General features: G+C 36.7%; 2 protein-coding genes across 7 annotated transcripts in view; one reads left to right on the top strand and one right to left on the bottom strand.

Moving 5' to 3' along the window:
• LOC110449617 (1-phosphatidylinositol 3-phosphate 5-kinase-like) overlaps positions 1 to 267 on the bottom strand; it is a 78,831-nt gene extending 78,564 nt beyond the window's left edge. For all 6 annotated transcript variants that reach the window (XM_021496594.1, XM_021496593.1, XM_021496590.1 and 3 more), the window contains exon 1: positions 194 to 267. The gene's annotated coding sequence lies outside the window, so the exon portion shown is untranslated. The remainder of the gene's footprint in view (positions 1 to 193) is intronic.
• A 14,218-nt stretch (positions 268 to 14,485) lies between these two features.
• On the top strand, positions 14,486 to 19,619 carry LOC110449618 (acetylcholine receptor subunit alpha-like). The gene is made up of 2 exons (XM_021496595.1): positions 14,486 to 14,767; positions 14,802 to 19,619. Exon 2 carries the CDS (start codon positions 14,819 to 14,821, stop codon positions 16,082 to 16,084), a length of 1,266 nt encoding a protein of 421 aa, XP_021352270.1. The 5' UTR covers positions 14,486 to 14,767; positions 14,802 to 14,818; the 3' UTR covers positions 16,085 to 19,619.
• The last annotated feature ends 456 nt before the right edge of the window (positions 19,620 to 20,075 follow it).

The following is a 20,075-nucleotide window of genomic DNA, read 5'->3' on the forward strand; positions in this document are numbered from 1 at the left end:
CCACTACTCAATATGATGTACAAATCGCCGGTCCACCATTTTCAAAACACCAGTGTAAATGTTGGGATAATAATCACATAACACCACAATCACGCTCAGTCTTGGTGTGATTATAACGAGAACTCATTGATATAGACACATAATTAAATTATTTAAGTATGTGTCGCTAGATGTCAATGACATCGTTTCGTACCTGTTCATTTACAGCTGATAGGCCTGTCATGCGACCATTTTCTATATTTACAAATTTTGACTTCCGGGTCAAGTGTCATTTTGTTCGCGCCATCTGGTTGAAGGGCAATAACTCTTACAACAATTAGGCCTAGATCAGATTGCGGGGTTTGTAGTGCCAATCAAAGTTATTTCCATAATATTAGACTGCCTATTAGCTAGCGCACATAGTTCAGTAAACTTTGTAATACGTGTGTTGTGTTGATCTCGGGCGCCTGAGCTAAGGTCCTTTTTAACATTTTGTAAAAATAAGCGAAACCTGTACTTCTAACTGGTAATGACCAACTTCAACAAGTTAAATATATATACTTAAATAAATACCGAATCATCCATCAACGTTCGTTCAGAACACAGGGACATGGGAATTTGTTACAGCTTTATTTAATTGGACCTAAACTAAGGTGTTCATATTAAATATGTTTGGATTTCATTAAATAATTCATGAAGCTACAAGAATTACAAACAACACATGTACCCTTTTATATCACATTCTTTGTAATGACAAAGACAGAATCTGCCAGTCTGGAACTATCTCAATTGGTTTAAATGATCACTTTCTTACTTATTGTACAAGGAAAGTCACTAGAGCCTCAATTAAGAAACACAATACAGTGCAAATAAGATCTACAAAAAAATACAACAAAGATCTCTTCAATGAAAAGCTTCTTAATGCTAATTGGGAAGAATGTTTTTGTGCTCAGAGTCAGGAGGAATCTTGGTCAAAATTTAGAGAAATACTTATGAAAGTTTTGGATAGTGTAGCTCCAGTCAAAGAAATTAGACTGAAGCAGAGAACTGAACCATGGATGAACTCAGATATTTTAGACAATATTCGTTTGAGAGATACATGTTTGCATGAATATAAAAAACACAATAATGAGTCTGACTACAAACAATTTTGTCTACTTAGAAATAAGATTCAAAGAGAAATCAAAACAGCAAAATCAGATTTTTTTCAAAACAAGATCGACGAAAATCGTAACAAACCCAAAATACTGTGGCAACATTTGAAAGATCTAGGATACGAAAAAGAAAAGAAATCCAATTCCAACATTGTCTTAAATATTGAGGATAACTGGTAGATACATAGGGGAAAATACTCGTTTAATATATGATGTTATGCAATATACAGAAGACTATGATATTCCTGGACTTATACTTCTCATTGATTTTAAAAAAGCCTTCGATTCTGTTTCTTGGAACTTTATAGCAAAAACCCTAAAATATTTCAAATTTGGCCCAACTATAATTGGTTGGATAAAACTGTTTCAACAAAATATTCACTCAGCAGTAAACATAGGGGGGAAACTTATCACATCTTTTCAGCATAGAACGTGGCTCTCGTCAAGGAGATCCTGTATCTTCTTATATTTTTATTTTATGTGCAGAAATTTTATCGATACTTTTAAGAAATAACAATAACATTAAGGGGATATTTGTACGGTATAATAAAATTCTTTTATCACAATTTGCAGATGATACATCTGTTATTTTAGATGACTCTAAAAGATCTCTGGACGAAACTTTAAAAGATCTCTCTTATTATGCAAAAATATCAGGATTAAAAATGAATTTCTCCAAGACCCAGGTAGTGTGGATTGGCAGCAAAAAATATAGTGGAAACACTTACACAACAGATTGCAAGTANTTGTTTGACACCTTCCCTGAGACTGTGTCAGTGTTGATGGCTCGTCTACTTGAGATTAGTGTATTGTGCTGACCGATGGTGGTCACTAGTGGTCACTGTAGTGGGCAGTGCAATGAGAGGGCCGGACCAGACACCACTACGTACACAGAGGTTTGATGATTATTGCCACAAAAGTGTTTATTTGTCCACAGTAAAAGACCAGATGAGTATTGTGACTGAACAAGCCAATTACCCGACAGGGGTTAACTTAGCTACCATACATACAGACGTACACATCCACGCCCGACCAAACCCTCCCAGACACCAACCAAAACCTCACACCAGCTCCTTTATATCGGAAATACTTGAACCACTCCGTCACAGCAGACCTCATACCTTAAATGTCCGAAATACCAAGACTTTCTCATACAATTAATATTCTTAATATCAGAAATGCCTTATTTCACAGACGCATACTTAAACCTCGCACTAATCACTTAATATCGGAATTACCAAAAGTGTCACAGATATAGATATTGCACCCAGCCCCTTTAAATCTTATACGCCTTGACAAGCTACTAACTGCTACACTTTCATCACCTTCTCAGTCACAGACATCAAACCGTAAGAAGCCTTAAAATCCGAAACGCTTAACCCCTTCGATAAATCAAAAACTCAAACCAACCATTACTAACTAGAAATGCTTGATACTTTAAGCGTTATCTTAATCAAATTCTAGCTGTTAAATATTTGAAATACCAAAACTGTTTAGGCAACACATCAATCAAAGGTCACTCTTTTTTTGGTTGATGAATTTTATTTTTGTAATTGTTTAATCGTTTGTTCGTATATTTTTTGTTGTTTCAATTGCAGATTTTTCATAGAATACTCCAGCTGAACGCTATAATTCTACACTTACTCCGAGAAATACGAAGTAAGAAAACGAACTAAGAAACAACCTAATTCAAACTTAATTTAGTCTGATGATCAAACAAAATAAATGCTAACGTCATCATATGGCAATTTTACCTACTCAGGAACCATTACTCGTACTAAAGTCAAAAGAATGGAAGTACCTGTCAAATGTGTTTCGAAACATATGTATAATTACACCTTAGGAAAAGTACCCATAAATCCCTTCAAAGCGTTATATGTTTTATCATTAAACTAATATTTCATGTGAAATGTATTAGAACAAATTCCATCTACAATGTTACGGCCAAGTTAGGGGACTGAGGGTTCACAAGCATAGATCACTACTAGAAGCTGAAAACAAAGCAGCAATGAGCAATTTAAAACTGATCAGCCATGCTTAATACTTTATTGGAGTGACATGTATAACGCCTTATTACCTATTCTATTTTATATTCTTACTATTTGTACCGCATTGGAAACTCTCGGTATGTTTTCTATAATTTCTATAATTGTAACACTTTATGGTATTTTTCTATTATTCAATATGACATGTAATTCAACTGAAGGAGAAAAATGATGTAATCTCATAAATTTCACATTAAATGAAAACACCTAAAGGTTGGAATACCCTACATCGAGGTTCAGCAAGCTGTTTTCATTAAGTATTATAACCTATGTTTCAAAATACAATCGATTGTTGTTTCATTAGATTTACAATCGATAACATTAATAATTGTAAGTATAACATATTTACAGTTGTGTCAGTCAGTTATTTGTTGTGTTAGAACAGTTGCTTGTGCCAGTACATAAGTGGAATAAAACTATGGGTTTTTTTTTTTTTTTTTTTTTTTTTTTTTATTGAGGATAAAAGCTGTTTTGACGGTCATACTATAGCCAATTTTTTCAATAACTTTTTCACTACCATTGCCTCAAGTTTAGTTAGTAGACTACCAGATCCAAAGAATATTTTTAATTTTGGCTCAGAATTATTTAAAAAAAAAATACCAAACTAGAAATTCTTGAAATGTAAGTTTTCATCTGAAAAACATATTTCTGAAGATTTTGTTCATAGAGAACTTTGCAATATCAACCCTTACAAAAGCACCGGTCAAGACGGAATACCTGCTAGATTTTTGAAAGACGGGGCTGATGTATAAAAAAATCCTATTACTTTTCTCATTAATCCATCTATAAGAACTGGATCAGTACCCGATGAACTCAAGTTAGAAAAAGTTAAACCTTTATTCAAGAAAAAAGATAAACTTCGAGTTGAAAATTACAGACCGGTGAGCATACGAAGCACAGTTTCCAAAATTCTTGAAAAATCTGTCTACGTCCAACTGGAACATTTCTAGTTACTAATAATATATTCTATGAGTTACAATCTGGATTCAGAAGTTGTTATTCTACAGACAGTTGTTTAATTCATCTATTTGATCATATTAAAAAACAAACTGCTAAGGGATTATTCATAGGTATGATAATGCTTGACCCTGCACAAAGCTTTCGACACAGTCATCACCAGATACTTTGTAACAAATTGGAAATTATGGGAGTTAAACCTGTTAAATGGTTCCAGTCTTATCTGCAAAAAAGAAAACAAGTTGTTTATGTAAATGGAGTAAAATCTAAAGAAGCTGAAGTTGATTGTGGAGTTCCTCAAGGGAGTATTTTAGGCCCTTTATTATTTCTAACTTATGTAAATGACATGCAAATCAGTATAGATCCTGCTTGCAAACTTATTTTATATGCTGATGACAGTACAATTCTCTTTTCTCACTCTGACTCAAAATTTATACCGACCAAACTGAGCCAAGTTCTAGAATCATGTTCAGATTGGCTAGTTGATAACAAACTGTCACTACATCTGGGGAAAACTGAACGCATCCTCTTTGGAACTAAGAGAAAGCTAAAAAGTGTTGAACAGTTTAAAATTATTTGTAATGGTCATACTATTATGATACAACCTTTCGTCAAATATCTTGGTTTGTCCATTGATTGCTTTTTATCTGGCGAATGTATAGTCAACAGCATTGTAAAAAAAGTAAGTAGCAGACTTGAATTTCTATATAGATAGACAAGTTCTCTTCCACCATCCACCAGGAAAATCTTATGCTCAGCCATAATACAGTGTCATTTTGATTACTCTTGCTCATCCTGGTTTAACTAAAAAACGAAAACAAAGACTGCAGGTTTCACAAAACAAAGTTATTAGATTTATTCTTAAATTAGATTCCAGGTCCAGAATTGGTTACAATGAATTCTCTAGTATAAATATGCTTAATGTTAGTAACACAGTAAAACAACTCAGAGTAAAACATGCTTTTAATATTTTTAATGACAAATGCCCCTCCTATTTAAAAACAGACTTCAAAAGGCTAACAGAACTGCAGCAACACTATACAAGATCTAGTGAATACAATTTTTATATTCCAAATGTGAGCGGGGCAGAATCTACCACGTTTTATTACAATGCTGCTAAAGATTGGAATTATGTACCAGAAAGTATCAGGAAGATAAAGAGTAAATCATTATTCAAAGTTGCGATCAAAAAACATCTTTTTGAAAAACTGAAAAGAGAACAGGATCAGAAATTTGTATTTTATTGATGTAATATGTTCTATATACATGTTTGTGTATGCGTGTGTGTGTGAGTGTGTTTGTGTGTGTGTGTGTTTGTGTGTGTGTGTGTGTATGTGTGTATGTGTGTAGGTGTGTATGTGTGTAGGTGTGTATGTGTGTAGGTGTGTATGTGTGTATGTGTGTAGGTGTGTATGTGTGTATGTGAATATGCGAGTGTGTACACAGTATGGGTGCTGTACTTCAATGCAATGTGTGTTAAGTTACAACCTATATATTAACATCAGTTTCAACATCAAATTAAGTTATCTTCAAAATATAATAACTATAGTATTTTTTACTTAAGAAGTGTTTATGTGTCTTTTAATGGACCCCAGTGGAAATAAGCTTCAGGGCTTTCTGGGTAATCCTGGTTTTAAGGGCAACATATATTTTAGTTATTTTATTTTTCGTACGAATAACCGTAACCTACCTTGTAATTTATATAATTGTGATAACTCTTTTTAGAGACTTATATAATTTTACATTAATATGTTTTATAATTTAATCAGCCATATAAATTATTAGTGCCAAAACATGTATTGGGTACTGTATGAAATTGTTGTTGTTGTACCATTTTACCAAACAAACTTGAATTGAATTGAATTGAATTTTACGTGTTTTACGGGTTAAGATCGACTTTCGGTAAAAGTGCCACCTCAATGGTTATATACCACGGGCTTATCTTATTCCGTGTAATTGTACGTACGAGTGNCAGAGACGTATATACTACGGCTTTATATGTAGACGGTATTAACTCAACTGTACGCCTCTCTGCAGATGATACAAATATGTACTTAACAGTTGCATCTACCTCAAATGCCGTATCTTGCAAACTGGGAGGGTAAATGGAGAATGGCTTTTCATCCTGGTAAGTGTCAAGTTCTGTCAATACACAAAACCAGGAAGCCAATACTCCACCAGTACACGCTGCATGGCCAAGCACTAGAGCACGTTGATCAGGCCAAATACCTAGGGGTTACTATTACCTCTCACCTGAAGTGGGGCGTCCACAGTAACATTATTAATAGTGCCAACAGTTCCCTTGGTTTTCTTAGACGAAACTTGAAGATTTCCTCTTCAAAGGTCAAGGGAAAAGCCTACAAGTTCTAGCGAGGCCTAATCCTGAGTATGCTAGTGTGGTCTGGGATACATACCTGAAGAAGGATATAGACCAAATTGAGAAGGTCCAGCGACGAGCTGCCCGCTTTGTCACTAATCGCCACAGAAATACCTCCAGTGTGTGAGCCAGAGCCATGATCAATGGCCTACAGTGGCGGAGCTTGGCAATTCGCCGCCGTGACGCCCGCCTCACTATGCTATACAAAACAGCCTACAACCTTATTTATGTACGAATTCCGGCTGTCAGACCTTCACGACACTGTCATCACCTTTTACTCCAAACTCTTTCCTGTAAATTCCAAGAACAATCCCTCAGTGGAACTCTCTCCCTCCTGACTTGGCATCTCTTTATTGATTTTGCAGTTCAATGTGTACATTGAAATATCTATATTGACTTTGCAGTTTAAAATGTACAATCAACGACGGTATCGTTTGTTCAATTTCACTAAATGTACATTTGAAATTTTATTGACTTGCAGTACAATTTATACAATCAACGACAGTAACGGTCAATTCTACTACTAAATTAACATTTATGATAGGTACATACTGTAAGCATTGTAACTCTTTTGATTTTTTTATCGATTAAATTGTTAAACATTGTTGAAGTTTTGGTTATTTATTTCCGGCCTCTCAAATTTTCCCACGGTTTTGGCGTACCTCAAACTGACAGCCTTATTTGACGATAATAGGCAATCATCGATTTCATTTGATTAGATGTATTGACCAATGAGGTACTCCAAATCTGAGGAATAACTAAAGGGATGGAGCCCCAATCATAACTAAACCAGGTTGGTTATGCCATGACTAGATCAAAGGAAAAATGACACGCGACAAGACGTACATGTTCTGTGGTGTGATGTTTACCTGTGATGTTTACCTGTGTTAACCTGTATAGTATCCCATGGAGTGGTTCTGTAAGGTCCAGTGTGTTATTGGTAAAGGTTATTGCATGGTTTTCGAGTAACAAGGGATTTATTACACCCAAGCGAAGCGAGGGTGTAATAAGTCCCGAGTGACGAGAAATCATGCAATAACTGGCTTACTGCATGCTTCCCAACTCGAACAAAACAGGAAAAATGAGTAAAAAATGTTCACATGGACAATCTTTTTACCTACCCTACACTGCGGATGATTTACATGTACATGTACCTGTGTGAGTGAGTGCTAATCAGAACAAGGTAAGTTTGTATTTATTCTCAATAGCCCAGTCTGCGTGTATTCTTCATAATGAATACAAGTGCTTTTGGATTACTATCCAGCCCCAGTGTCAGGGAAGGTAAGGAGTGTCTGTTCAACAATAAGAACAAAATACGGGACACAATGTTGAATTTCTGACTACATTTTCAGTTTAATTTTCAAGATGTCAAAGGTACAGGATATTGAAACCATTTTCATACATATAATGTAAGGGTTTATTAATCCCTAAGGAATTCCAGTTCTTTCAATGAATGGTATATTTGAATGTGCAATCTTGTATAAAGAAACAGAAGATTATAAACTTTTCCAGGAAATGCTTATCCTCTCACTTCATCATTACTTATTTATTTATTATCTCCCCTTTCTTAGAGCATTTGTGACCACAGTCCACTGGCCATGGGCACAAACCCTTTCATGGTCATGTAATCATGATTGGCCATGAAAGGGGATTATGTGTGCAGTGGACTGTGGTAGCAAGTGATTTATTGCCCACAGTTTTCCATTGTGAGAGGTGGGAAGTATGCAGTAATTATAATTATAAAATGCGATTGAGAGCTATGTCTTTTACTTCACAATGAGTTATAATCTCATTTCATTATATAATATATAGTACTCGTTCTACCTTCATGTTGAGGTTGTATGATTGACTTTGAAGTTTTGTTATTTCCTAGAAATTTGGTTAGATTAAGGCTTTATTTGTATTATTTCATAAACAACTAAATTATGCTTCATAAGAGTTCGCTAAGTTACCTTAGGAAAAGCTTAAAGTTTTCCCCAACTTATGGCTATTTCATGAATTTATAATTATTATGTATGGAATTGAATCAATTGCATATGTTCTACGCCATTGTACAAGCTATTTGTAAAGTATTTATCAATATGTATATTTCTGTACGCCTATATGCAATGTGCATTTGGGAATAAATTGAATTGAAAATGGTTTATATACATTTTTCGTTGGTCAAATATTTTGTATAGATTTCTGTTTTTATATTTGGTCACTTTTGGCGGGATTTCTTTGTGTCAGTTTTGTAAAGATTTTGTGAGACAGCAGACATTTTGATTTGGACACAGACACATACTTCTTTTGACTGTAAGTTTTCTCTACTTTCTAATATTAATGATTTCTTCACATTTAAAGTAATTTGGGGTAGGGTTCTAGTAAGAGAGGTGAAACTGGCAATCTTTGATGGCATGTTACGGCACGATTTCTCACCCCGACACGATTTCTCACCCGGGTGAGAAATCGTGCTGAAACTGCTGCGTTCGTAACACGATTTCTCACCCCGACAAGATTTCTCACTCACCCGGGTGAGAAATCGTGTTAGGAGTAGGCATATTACCCGGTATCATGATTTTTGGCGATGGTGGTATATTTTTTTTGTTACAACCAGATATTGTTATAATTTATGAAAAAAAATGAAATGTATGAGTAAGCTCATGTTGTGTAAAAAGTTCGTGTTCTTTGTTCCTTAAGTTACCCTGGCCATTGGAATCTTGCCATTATTGTTAACTATGTCTTGTGTTAGATATGACTTACATATTATCTATATATATACGGTATATCGCCCGCAAATTATGGTGAAAAAATGTTTCTATGCTTCGAATATCTCCAGTGGAATTCAAACAAAATCAGTTTTTCTGATTCGAAAATAAATAAATAATGAATAACAAAACATATATTGCTATTTAAGAAGCGTTAATTCTCTCACAATTTAAGTGAACTGGATTGCGTTTGAATGTGTTTCAGAAGGTACGCGCACGTGTATCGTATTTCCGCGCGTGAGTGAGTGCCTGTATGCTGCACGCGTGTGCGTTCCAGGTGTGTATGAACAAGTTGGACACACGTATTATTGATACTTACATACCACGTAATCGAGCAACAATATTTTTTCATAGTCTAATTGAATATGTTAAGATATTTGAAGACTACTTCTGCGTATTTCAAAGGTGAATGAATGAAAAAAAATGATAAATCAATCAATCAGTATTAGGTATGCTGTACATTGAACATCCCGTCATCTAATATCATGTTAGCTCATCTTTTACATGTACACTTAAGCACGTTTAAAGAAGCTCGCTCTATTCCAACACTGAGAGATGAGGTCAGAAAAAACAAGGGATTGAAACAAATTAAGTAGCATATGTAAACTGTCGAATGAATGAAAGAAAGTCTTTATTTTGGGGGTACGTTTTTTTCTAACAGTACCTTTATTTAATAAGACTAGATAAAATCTGACTTCGTGTTTTAATCAATTCGGTTTGCCAATCTAAACAATAGCTTATATTCCCCATTCCACGCTCATATGTAGATTTTCCAGGCTTATTTCGGATTCGTAGTAATCAACATCCTACATATGTACCTGCAGGACATTCTCAGAGCTAAGCGTTTATCCATTGTCCATTTTATTATACTTCAATTAAGTAAATTGGTTGTTGGTTCTGAGAACAATCACTTTTTGAATGTGCTATAAGAAGTCACTCCATATTCTTAATTATTTTTATTTGATTCATTTCCTTCCGCTGGCAAATTGAAAATATGCCTTTTTATAATAAAGTAGTAAAGTTAAAATTCTCAATAGAAAAAAAGTTAAAGATGTCTCCTGCCAATGCCCAAGTCACAATAAGACTTCGCTTAGGCGAAATACTGTGTGCAATAGTTCTGCATTGAATCGATGTACATCCAGATACTTCGTATGATGTTAATGCTATACGTGCAAGAGGACGTCAACAAAACGAGGTAAAGTGAAAACTATCGCGCATTTTTTGTACCTCACTGAATGCGTGTGTACTCAGTATGGAGTTATCGCTTCACTTTTGATGCTATTGTTATTCCTATAGCAAACAATTCTTCCTAATTTAACTGATGGATGGATTGGAGTTTTTTAACAGAGAAAAGATGATTTTGAAAAGTAGAGAAACAGTTTGGTTATTGTTGTAAAATCAAATTTATTCGAATAGATCAAACACCCCAAATGAACAACGTCAGACACTACCCCAATTGAGATATATAGCTGGGTTGAGAAATCGTGCAGGGTGATAAATCCTGTCGCCTATGCCCATATGTATTCCACCATTTCACAGCCGGGTGAAAAATATGTGCAGGGTGTGAAATCGTGTCGCGAACGAAACAATTTTGCACGATTTTTCACCCGGTTGAGAAATCGTGCCGTAACATGGCAGTAGTATCACCATACCCCTCACTTTGAATGGAACACGGTACAGGCTGTTGTAGAAACAGGAATTGGTGGATGAGCTCGAGGGACCTCTGGAGCCTGGAAAACGAGTGAGGCTCCGAGGTTTTACCGGCAATGTGGAAATAGTACGGGAAATGAAAGACCTGCAGATCGGAATAGGAAACACGGAAGTACCTTGGACCGTATGTGAGGCCCCCATCACGGACGACATGTTGTTGGGGGTAGATTTCCTGTTAAGGAACAACTGTGTCATCGACTTAGATGCAGGCGTCCGGTTTATTAGTAATCAGGTAATACCTATTACACCGCAGGTGGCGGAGCAAAGGACACCGTCCGCTGTCAAGGTAGGTCAAAACGTAAAAATACCGCCAAACACAATATGACACTGTCCGGTGGCCTGGGCTAAACCCAATGGGGTTATGTCCAGGATTCAACCCACACAACATCCTGGATGATTCATGATCATCGCCGGTTCGGTAGTGCTTCCCGATGGCCAACAAGCCATAATGAGAGTGATGAATGAAACTGTCAAGTCCGTCATAATGAAGGAAGGACAGAAAATTGGAGGTAAAGAACCTGTAGAGGTCATCTGCCATCTCCACAGAGAAGCTCGAAGCTGTAATACAGCAGATATGGTTCATGGGAAAGGCCAGATTACCTCCGGGGACAACAGGGTTACCGAGCCATAGAGGCCATCCCTCAACTTCCCAGGGAAGCTCCTGTCTATTACGAGATGGATGAAGTACACAGGGAGGGCCAGAGGCCAGTGATGGTCTCAATAGAGTCATTGAATTATTTAAACAGTGACCCGGCGGAAGCTAACTGTGAACAGTTTGAGGAGGACGAGGACAGTATGGTACCACTAACATACAAGGCCCGTACTCCTGGTACTCAACAAAATAAGCATATACATGTACCACTTACATTTTGGCTCACTTTTGAAGACGGTGAGGAGGTAAAACCAACATCTGCCTCGTTTCCATTTCACGGGGAGAAGGAAACGGAAACTTGTGTTCCCTCAATCATTGAATGTTTCAATCCACCTGTGGATGATGAAATGTGTGACCAGGGGTTACATGCGGTGTGTGGGCTAGCCAATGGAGGACAGCAGAACAAGTATGGGAATCACAGTGGGTATCCCACAGATCCATTTCGTCAATGATGGTCTAACCTGTGACTAAGATCGTTCTTTATCACGTCTACCAGAACCAAACTGGAAAAAGATACTCAAATGCATGTCGAAATAATATCATCTTCAGTGCCGTTGGCTGTTGGAATCTATCAAACGCGAGAGAACGCGTTCGCAGGGACCAGGGAACTGTTTGGGGGAAGCGATCCCAAGGCTATGACGGGAAAAACCGCCAAGGACGGAGGAATTCCATAATCGAAGCCTGGTCCATGTCGATCGACTGACGCGGAGCAATCATATAGCGCTGTAACCCACTCAGGTGGGGTACTCACCGGCACAGCTAGGCAGCTTAGAGCACCCTAAAAGTTGACTATACTGGTGTGGCTAGGCAATAGCTCCACAGTAGATAAATTACACGGCACTGCTGTGTGCTTCGGTTTAGTTATAAGATCAAGGACAGTAAAAATCCCTGTGTATTTTTTGTGACCTAGGTAAATGGGATCACATTGTACAGTTGGGAGACAGTTTTTAATTAAGTTAAGTCTGCTAACAATACGGAGGTTCAGAAAGAGACGGTTCTCTGCCTCTCAGGCAGCCTCCGAGCCTCTAAAGACAGAGATTTCTGCTCAATCGTCTCCAGAAACAGTGAGAGATCGGCCCTTTGAGCGATTATCAACACCCTGTCACAGTCAGCATACAAGTGGAGGACATTCTTGCCCTTTTTTTTAAACAAAAGACATAGTATTCCAGGTGACATACCTGGCGAGGGCACGGTATGTCAGTGCCCCGCCTGAAAGGTTATATTCGTAACGGTCCTGTAAGAGGGCAGAGTTAAGTTAAGCCCCCCATCAGTATTAGATCTACAGGATGGGCCTGAACTTCCACTCTACTAGGCAGGGTGAAACTGTGCTCCTGCTAAGGGTTCCATATCGGTGTGACCCGACCTTGTTCAACTTCATCAGAGAACAATCATCTCCAGCATCTTGAACAACACCAGAGGATCTGCTACTCCAAAAATGACCACCTCATCAATGATTCATCAACAGCAGCTTCAAACCTTAAGAGGGGGCCTTCAAAAAACGGAGAAGTGTGTGGTGAAGTTTGGGGAGAGTTATCTCCCTTCGACCGCTGACCGCGCCGACAACATCGATGTAACATCTCGGCGCGGTCTCAACACATGAGTGATTTTCCTCCTCATATTCTTATATATATTTTTGGACCTGAGAGCAGTTCTCAACTATATGTTGTGACGGTGTGTGACAACACTCCAAATTCACGACAATACCAAATCGCACGAATTACTCGCCCTAATACGATCGTCACGTACCTATAGGACAATGCCCTTTTTTCTGTGTTCAAAATTAATCTGACCCAAATACCAAATATATTTAAAGATTTTCCCTCCATTTCAAATGTGAATTTCTCATTGAAAAGTTGAACCACGGTTTTCTGTGGCTTCCCCTAGCCATCAATTCCAATAGCTGTTGCCTAAACACCACTGATTTCTCTACCCTAAACAATAGGGGATTAATCCTCTAGTATTGTCAATGTCAGCAATGTCAGGTCAGTGATCACCTTGTTTTTATTTTACCTGACCCTAATTGGTTTCCCGCCAACTTCACGCTTTTTTTACATGTTGAATGGGACGAACTGCTCCGGCCAGTAGACTTACTCCGGGGCCGAGCTTGCCCTAGTCTCCCCTATAATGTCACCATAATATGATGACATAAAATAGGATAGATCCTTTTTTTTTTTAAAGAACGTTCATAATTGATATATGTACATGTATATTTGTTATATTCCTGTATCAGAAAATAACGAAATGTGTGTTCTATGACCATAACAATATTTGCTAAATTATTTATTATTTATATTGACATTTTGATAGAGTAGTTATGCTTTATTTAGATATTTCAAACAGTTCTTTGAACAGCAAATTAGGTGTTGACAACAATGAAATTGATGACATCACAAATGAGATTGATGACATAATAATAGCAAGTGTATTTATAGTCTCATAAAGACATGTACCCTATAATTGCATTGCAATGGAAGGATGCAGAGCAAATATAAATATAACTTAACAAATAAAATAAAATAAATTTATTAAGTAATATGAATTCGTTTAAGTTGACATATTGAAAAATCAATAAAAATGAGTGATTTTGAAAGAATTGATGATTAATTAGATGACCAAAGATCATTTTCTTTTTAGTGTATTCGAGTACTGAATCAAAACGGAGACGGCAAATGAAATTCGTTCAAAAATATTTGTTCTTATTCATTTACATACAGTTTTACGTTGCTAGTGTTATGTTTCCACTAGAAGATTGTGCACATATCTATGACAGTCATCCGTCAGTCAAGTACGAACTTGCGACTGCTTCTTAAGTGCGCGGAAACCGACAACACGAGGATAAATGATTACAGCACAGTGATTGGATGTAGAACATCGTTTTAAGTCACATTATTTCATTAGTCAAACAGTCACATCGGATCTGCTGGAGGAGACGGTCTCGAGCACTGGGCCATCAGTGAGCGTCTGAGGAGAAACAAGGTGACCCATCAGTGCGCGTCTGAGGATAAATAAGGTGACCCATCAGTGAGCGTCTGAGGAGAAACAAGGTGACCCATCAGTGAGCGTCTGAGGAGAAACAAGGTGACCCATCACTGAGCGTCTGAGGAGAAACAAGGTGACCCATCAGTGAGCGTCTGAGGAGAAACAAGGTGACCCATCAGTGAGCGTCTGAGGAGAAACAAGGTGACCCATCAGTAATCATGATTGTACTACGTGTTATCATCTTGTTCCTTATGTGTTCAAACGTAACTGGGCAGTCATATCAGAATTTGGCACGTTTAAAACTGAACCTTTTGCAGAACTATACAAAGTCTAATCGTCCGCTTCGATATCAAAATGATACGCTGTTGGTTTATATAGATGTATATTTCCATATGGTGGAAGGGTTCAACATCCTGGAAGGTGTTTTAGGAACACACCTTACCTTCACGCTGCAGTGGACGGATGAATTCATACGTTGGGTCAGTGAAGAATACGACAACATCACAGTGATAAACCTACCCCACCTCGACGTGTGGGTTCCGCAAATGGTACTGCTGAACCCATCTTCAGACAACTTCGGCTTCCTAATCAAAGAAAAGGACATGCTTCTTGTTCAATACACCTCTGAAGGCTTTGCGTCGTTGACATTCGCTACTTATTTCGAGAGCACGTGTCAACCATCCCTCAGACAATATCCATTCGACTCTCACACTTGTCACCTGAATATAAGCCATGTAGGCTACAGTATTGGCGAAGTGATCTCCGTCCCGTTACATGTTTATGATAAGAGAAAAGGAGATAGCGGACCATGGGATGTTGGCGCGGTAGAATTAACCGCGAATTTGCTTATTCCAGGAGTTGCCGCATCTAGGTATGCTGAGTTATCCATGCAGTTGTCACGTCGACCATCTGTTTTACTTTTGAATCTAATCTTCCCCATTTTCATCCAGATGATTATGAACGTGTTTGTGTTTTACCTTCCAGCTGAGTGTGGAGAGAAGGCAAGCTACTCCATCACTGTTTTTCTCGCTGTGGAAATCTTCATGACTATCATCATGGATCAGTTACCTCCATCGTCCTCAGAAACTCCCTTCCTAAACGTTATCCTCTTTATGCATCTCATTAACACCGCCGTACTATGCGCGATGACAACTGTATCCCTGCTATTTTATCATAGAAGTAACACTATTATAATACCTGAGCGTCTTCGACGATTTACCATACGGATGAGCCTCCGTCATGGAGACATACTCACAGGACAACCACCAGAAAACATGTCCCAAATGACGGAGCGGGTGAATCGCGATATAACCGAGACGGATGATATCACACACCATGCTGCTGTGTCGGCTGGCAATGACCGGCGCCGTGTATTTCTAACCTGGCAGAGTGTAAGTCGCGCGTTGGACCATTCTTCTTTCTTCATCTGTTCCGTAATGACCATGTATCAATTGGTATTGGTCTTTCTAAATGTATTTTTCTAGTACTACAGTATATATTGATATGAGTCGCGTTATGAAAAATCATAATAAATTCAACCGAGTTTGTTACCCTTTCGGACTCGCTCAGCTCACTTCAGTCAAAAACATCAGGTAATAGCAGTAGACCCAAATCACTCCTGAGAATGATCACAACCATAAAGAAGTTGGGGATTAATCTTAAACTCGAATGGATACCATCGCACTTAAGCATACTAGGAAATGAGAGAGCGGATACACTCGCAAAGGAATCTTTAGGGTCAGTGTTATACATCTTAACGTAGGCTTAAGCATATCTGAAGTTGTCAGTATTGTCAACACCAAGACACAACTGATATGACAAGAAAGTTGGTCAAAACTTTCAAATAATTGGCTTAGAGCGATCGATGAAAATGTTAAAAGTAAAACACAGCTTTAGAGACAAAATAAAACAGAAGATATCGTCCTTACCAGACTCAGATTGGGATATACCAAATTAGGACATAACATTAGACGCATAAAAAGGAGATAAATCCAGATTGTTCAAACTGTGGTGAATCCGAAACCATAAACCACATACCATGTTTATTGTAGCACTCAAAATAGCAATAGGGCAGTTTCACAAGATGAAGTCGGACAGCTAGATAATATCACTTTTGGTTTAAAATCGTTATCAAATCCACCAAAAAAATGTATATGAATATTTGATCAACAACGTCATTGCCATATATCATATTGAAAAAAAGTCGGTGATACAAGACAGTTAAAGGTAGGAAAACGCGGGGATAATTGTTCTAATCATGTATTCATACATTTTGTTTGCCTTTGACAATGGAACCTTCCTGCAAAATTGATTGAAATTGAGTTGGTGGTTTTAGAAAGATGTGGTAACCATGATTGACAAAAGGCAATCACAAGAAGTCCACACCAAGACTTTGATAACTTAAAAAAAATATTTTCTATTTAAAGTTCACAAATCATAAATGTAACACTCACTGCCTACCAAGAAGTTATAATGTCCAGTTGTTGTTTAAATGTCTATATGAAAGGCACCAAATCATAGGAAATTTATGGAGTAGTTATATATAATTTCGTTGTTTATGTTTATTCATGTTTGAAGTGTGTACTTGTATCTGAATTTCAAGTTGTGCTATTATTTCCACCAGGATTTGAATCTGGGTCAGTTTGTTAACCACTACACTATAGAATATAAATAGCACAACTAAATTTTTCATTCAGATTTGTTTCAATTTTTACATTTTGTTTTGCATTTATATTTACATTCTCCCTCTGTTTTTCCTAGTAAATCTTACGTTCTGCTCTTTTTCATATTGAAAACTGATATAAGAAGATCCTAACTTTTCCATGAACATTAATTCTAATTCTATAATATAATTGTCAAAAACAAATCCTTGCATTATTAGATTAATTGCACACATATACTGGTACATGCAATTCAACTATGTATATATGCTTATTCTTGACACAAGTAATCAATGTTTTCCCCAGCTGAATCTACGTTTACTTGAAATTGACTGAAGAAGACCCTTTTATTCCTATAATTGCCAAAACTTTCCATTTTAAATATATATCATATACCAGTATTTGTATTTTTTTTTCATTCAAATGAGACAACATTGACACAAATGCAAGAATTTAATAATGTACTAATTGCCTCGCTTGTTACAGAGGGTGTATGTTTTGTTATAGTGTCATTAACAAATCTTGAGGCTACTTTGTTCTTCAGTATTTAATTTGATGTTGAAATAATTTTTATGTATATTTTTTTAATTTCTAATTTAAGATTTCTCTAAAATATTTAAAGTGTATGAAATCTCCTAACATGGATGTTAATGAAGCTATAGGGTTGGAAGCTATTACTGTACTTAATATATGTATGTTATGTTTCGAGTTGCTGATCTGAGACTCCCTTTGAACCTTAAATTAACGATTCAGTCAGTAACCTATTCCGACAGTGTAAGATATACTGATTTTTATCTTTAAGAACAAGTCAGAAGATGACATTCCATAGTGTTATTGTTTTAATTAGCTCAGGTAGAGTAAGGTAAAAACAAAGACAAGGTGAGCCCTGACCATTTACCTGATTGGACACTAAATGCTATCATAAACAATAGTTGGATGAATCTGTTGTGTTTAGTACATACAAAAACCTATGACAGCACAGTGTCAGCGGTAATTAGCCATGGTGCTGCCATCTGGGGCAACATACATTATTCGTGTATAGCAGCAGTTCAGAATAGAGCTTGTAGATACTATTTGGGAGTAGGTCGATATACTAATGCAGCCAGTGTGGGTGAGATGGGATAGACATCGGTCAGTCTTCGTCAGTGTTCAGCTGTATTTAGGTATTATAACCGTCTGTGTAATATGTCGGATAATAGACTGAACAGTAAGATTTTTTAAGTGGTCAAAAAACCCTGAGTACGAATAGACGTAAGAACTGGTATTTTTTTTTTTTTTATCAGGGAAAGTCCTCAAATGTTAGATATTGATAGTTATATTGACGTTGTGAATAAAGACGTTAAATCACTGTTAACTGACAGTTTTAACAAAGGATACCAACTGTTCGCAGAAAAATGGAAATCAGATGTTAATTGAGTGTGCAGTAGATATAGCGCAAATAGTGAACATACAGTCGCTTTAAATCGTCTTTCCAAATTGAAAAGTATTTACATGTATATATGAATATACCAAAATCACACAGAAGTAATTTAACTAACTTCAGGAGTGGTGTTGCACCTATTCGTATAGAAACTGACCGCTATGAGAGAGTACCTGAAATAGAAAGAACCTTTTTTTTTTAATTGTAATAATGTGGTTGAATCAGAGTCGCGTCTTTTATTTGAATGTAACCTGTATAAGGATCTTAGAACGAAGATGTTTGCAAGAGCAAGGAGCATGGTTAGTACGTTTGAAAGTCCTACCGATTCAGATAAGCTTATTGGGATTCTTGGCAACAGTAAACTTAGTAGAATTACAGCCAAAACCTGCTAAGAAATACTAAAAAGAAAGCGCAATTGTATATATAGATAAGGTTATATATGTCATGTTGTACTACAATGTATATATATATGCTATTAAATGTAACAAGAGGTATGTACATTTGCAGTTGTGTAATTTTGTTCAAATTTTAAATGTCATATATAAATGTAGCTACATAGATATTGTATTTGTCTTTGGAGTTCAGTTTTTAAAAAACTATATGAATATTTTAAGTATCTCTGTAAAAATAGAGCCAATCTTAATCATGTACTCTTTCTTTATCAATATGTGTCTAGTGATGACATTGTACTAGCAGTGACCAATATGTGTGAATGGTATGGTAGTGATGATCATGAGGTGATGAATCATTGTATATTGCATTAGAAATTGTATCTATCTATACTGAAAACCTGTTTGTGTATATTGGTATATAGTCTCTCATAACTCAATATTTAATGAGTGGTTTTATTATGTATGTAGTTTGACTGATAAACTGAATTGTTTCAGTTGTTTTAATACTGTATGTTACAACAGGCGAGACAGAAATAAAATATTTGAACTTGAATGAATTTGTGTTTGGAGGTCAATCTATTAGCCAGAGCTTAGGACGTATACCGCTATTAATTTGGAGGACATGTATTAACCTCAGGTACACACATGCCCACCTGCTAACATCCCTATGATTTCATAATTGTGCACATGTTTAAAGGTGGTTCCTGTACAGTGCTGTCAGCATTGGTCACATAGGTTTTTCTAGTGTTGATTACATGTATACACATTCACACCTAGTTGACTATAAATAGTGGAGATTAAATCCATTATTGAATCAAGGTGTTTGTATTTTATATCAGCTGAGACAGTTGGATACATATATTGCCTCTATCACGTGTACTTAGTGTGGCTATTGACTAATCACTAACCTTGAAAATATAACATCTTAATAACACGACACTTTTGAGGGGTTGTTGTTATCTTATTTAGAAGTAAAAAATGGTGGAGATGATGAATATGGTCC

The sequence above is a fragment of the Mizuhopecten yessoensis genome, unplaced genomic scaffold (genome assembly GCF_002113885.1).
Source record: "Mizuhopecten yessoensis strain PY_sf001 unplaced genomic scaffold, ASM211388v2 scaffold4711, whole genome shotgun sequence".
Lineage (NCBI taxonomy): Eukaryota > Metazoa > Mollusca > Bivalvia > Pectinida > Pectinidae > Mizuhopecten > Mizuhopecten yessoensis.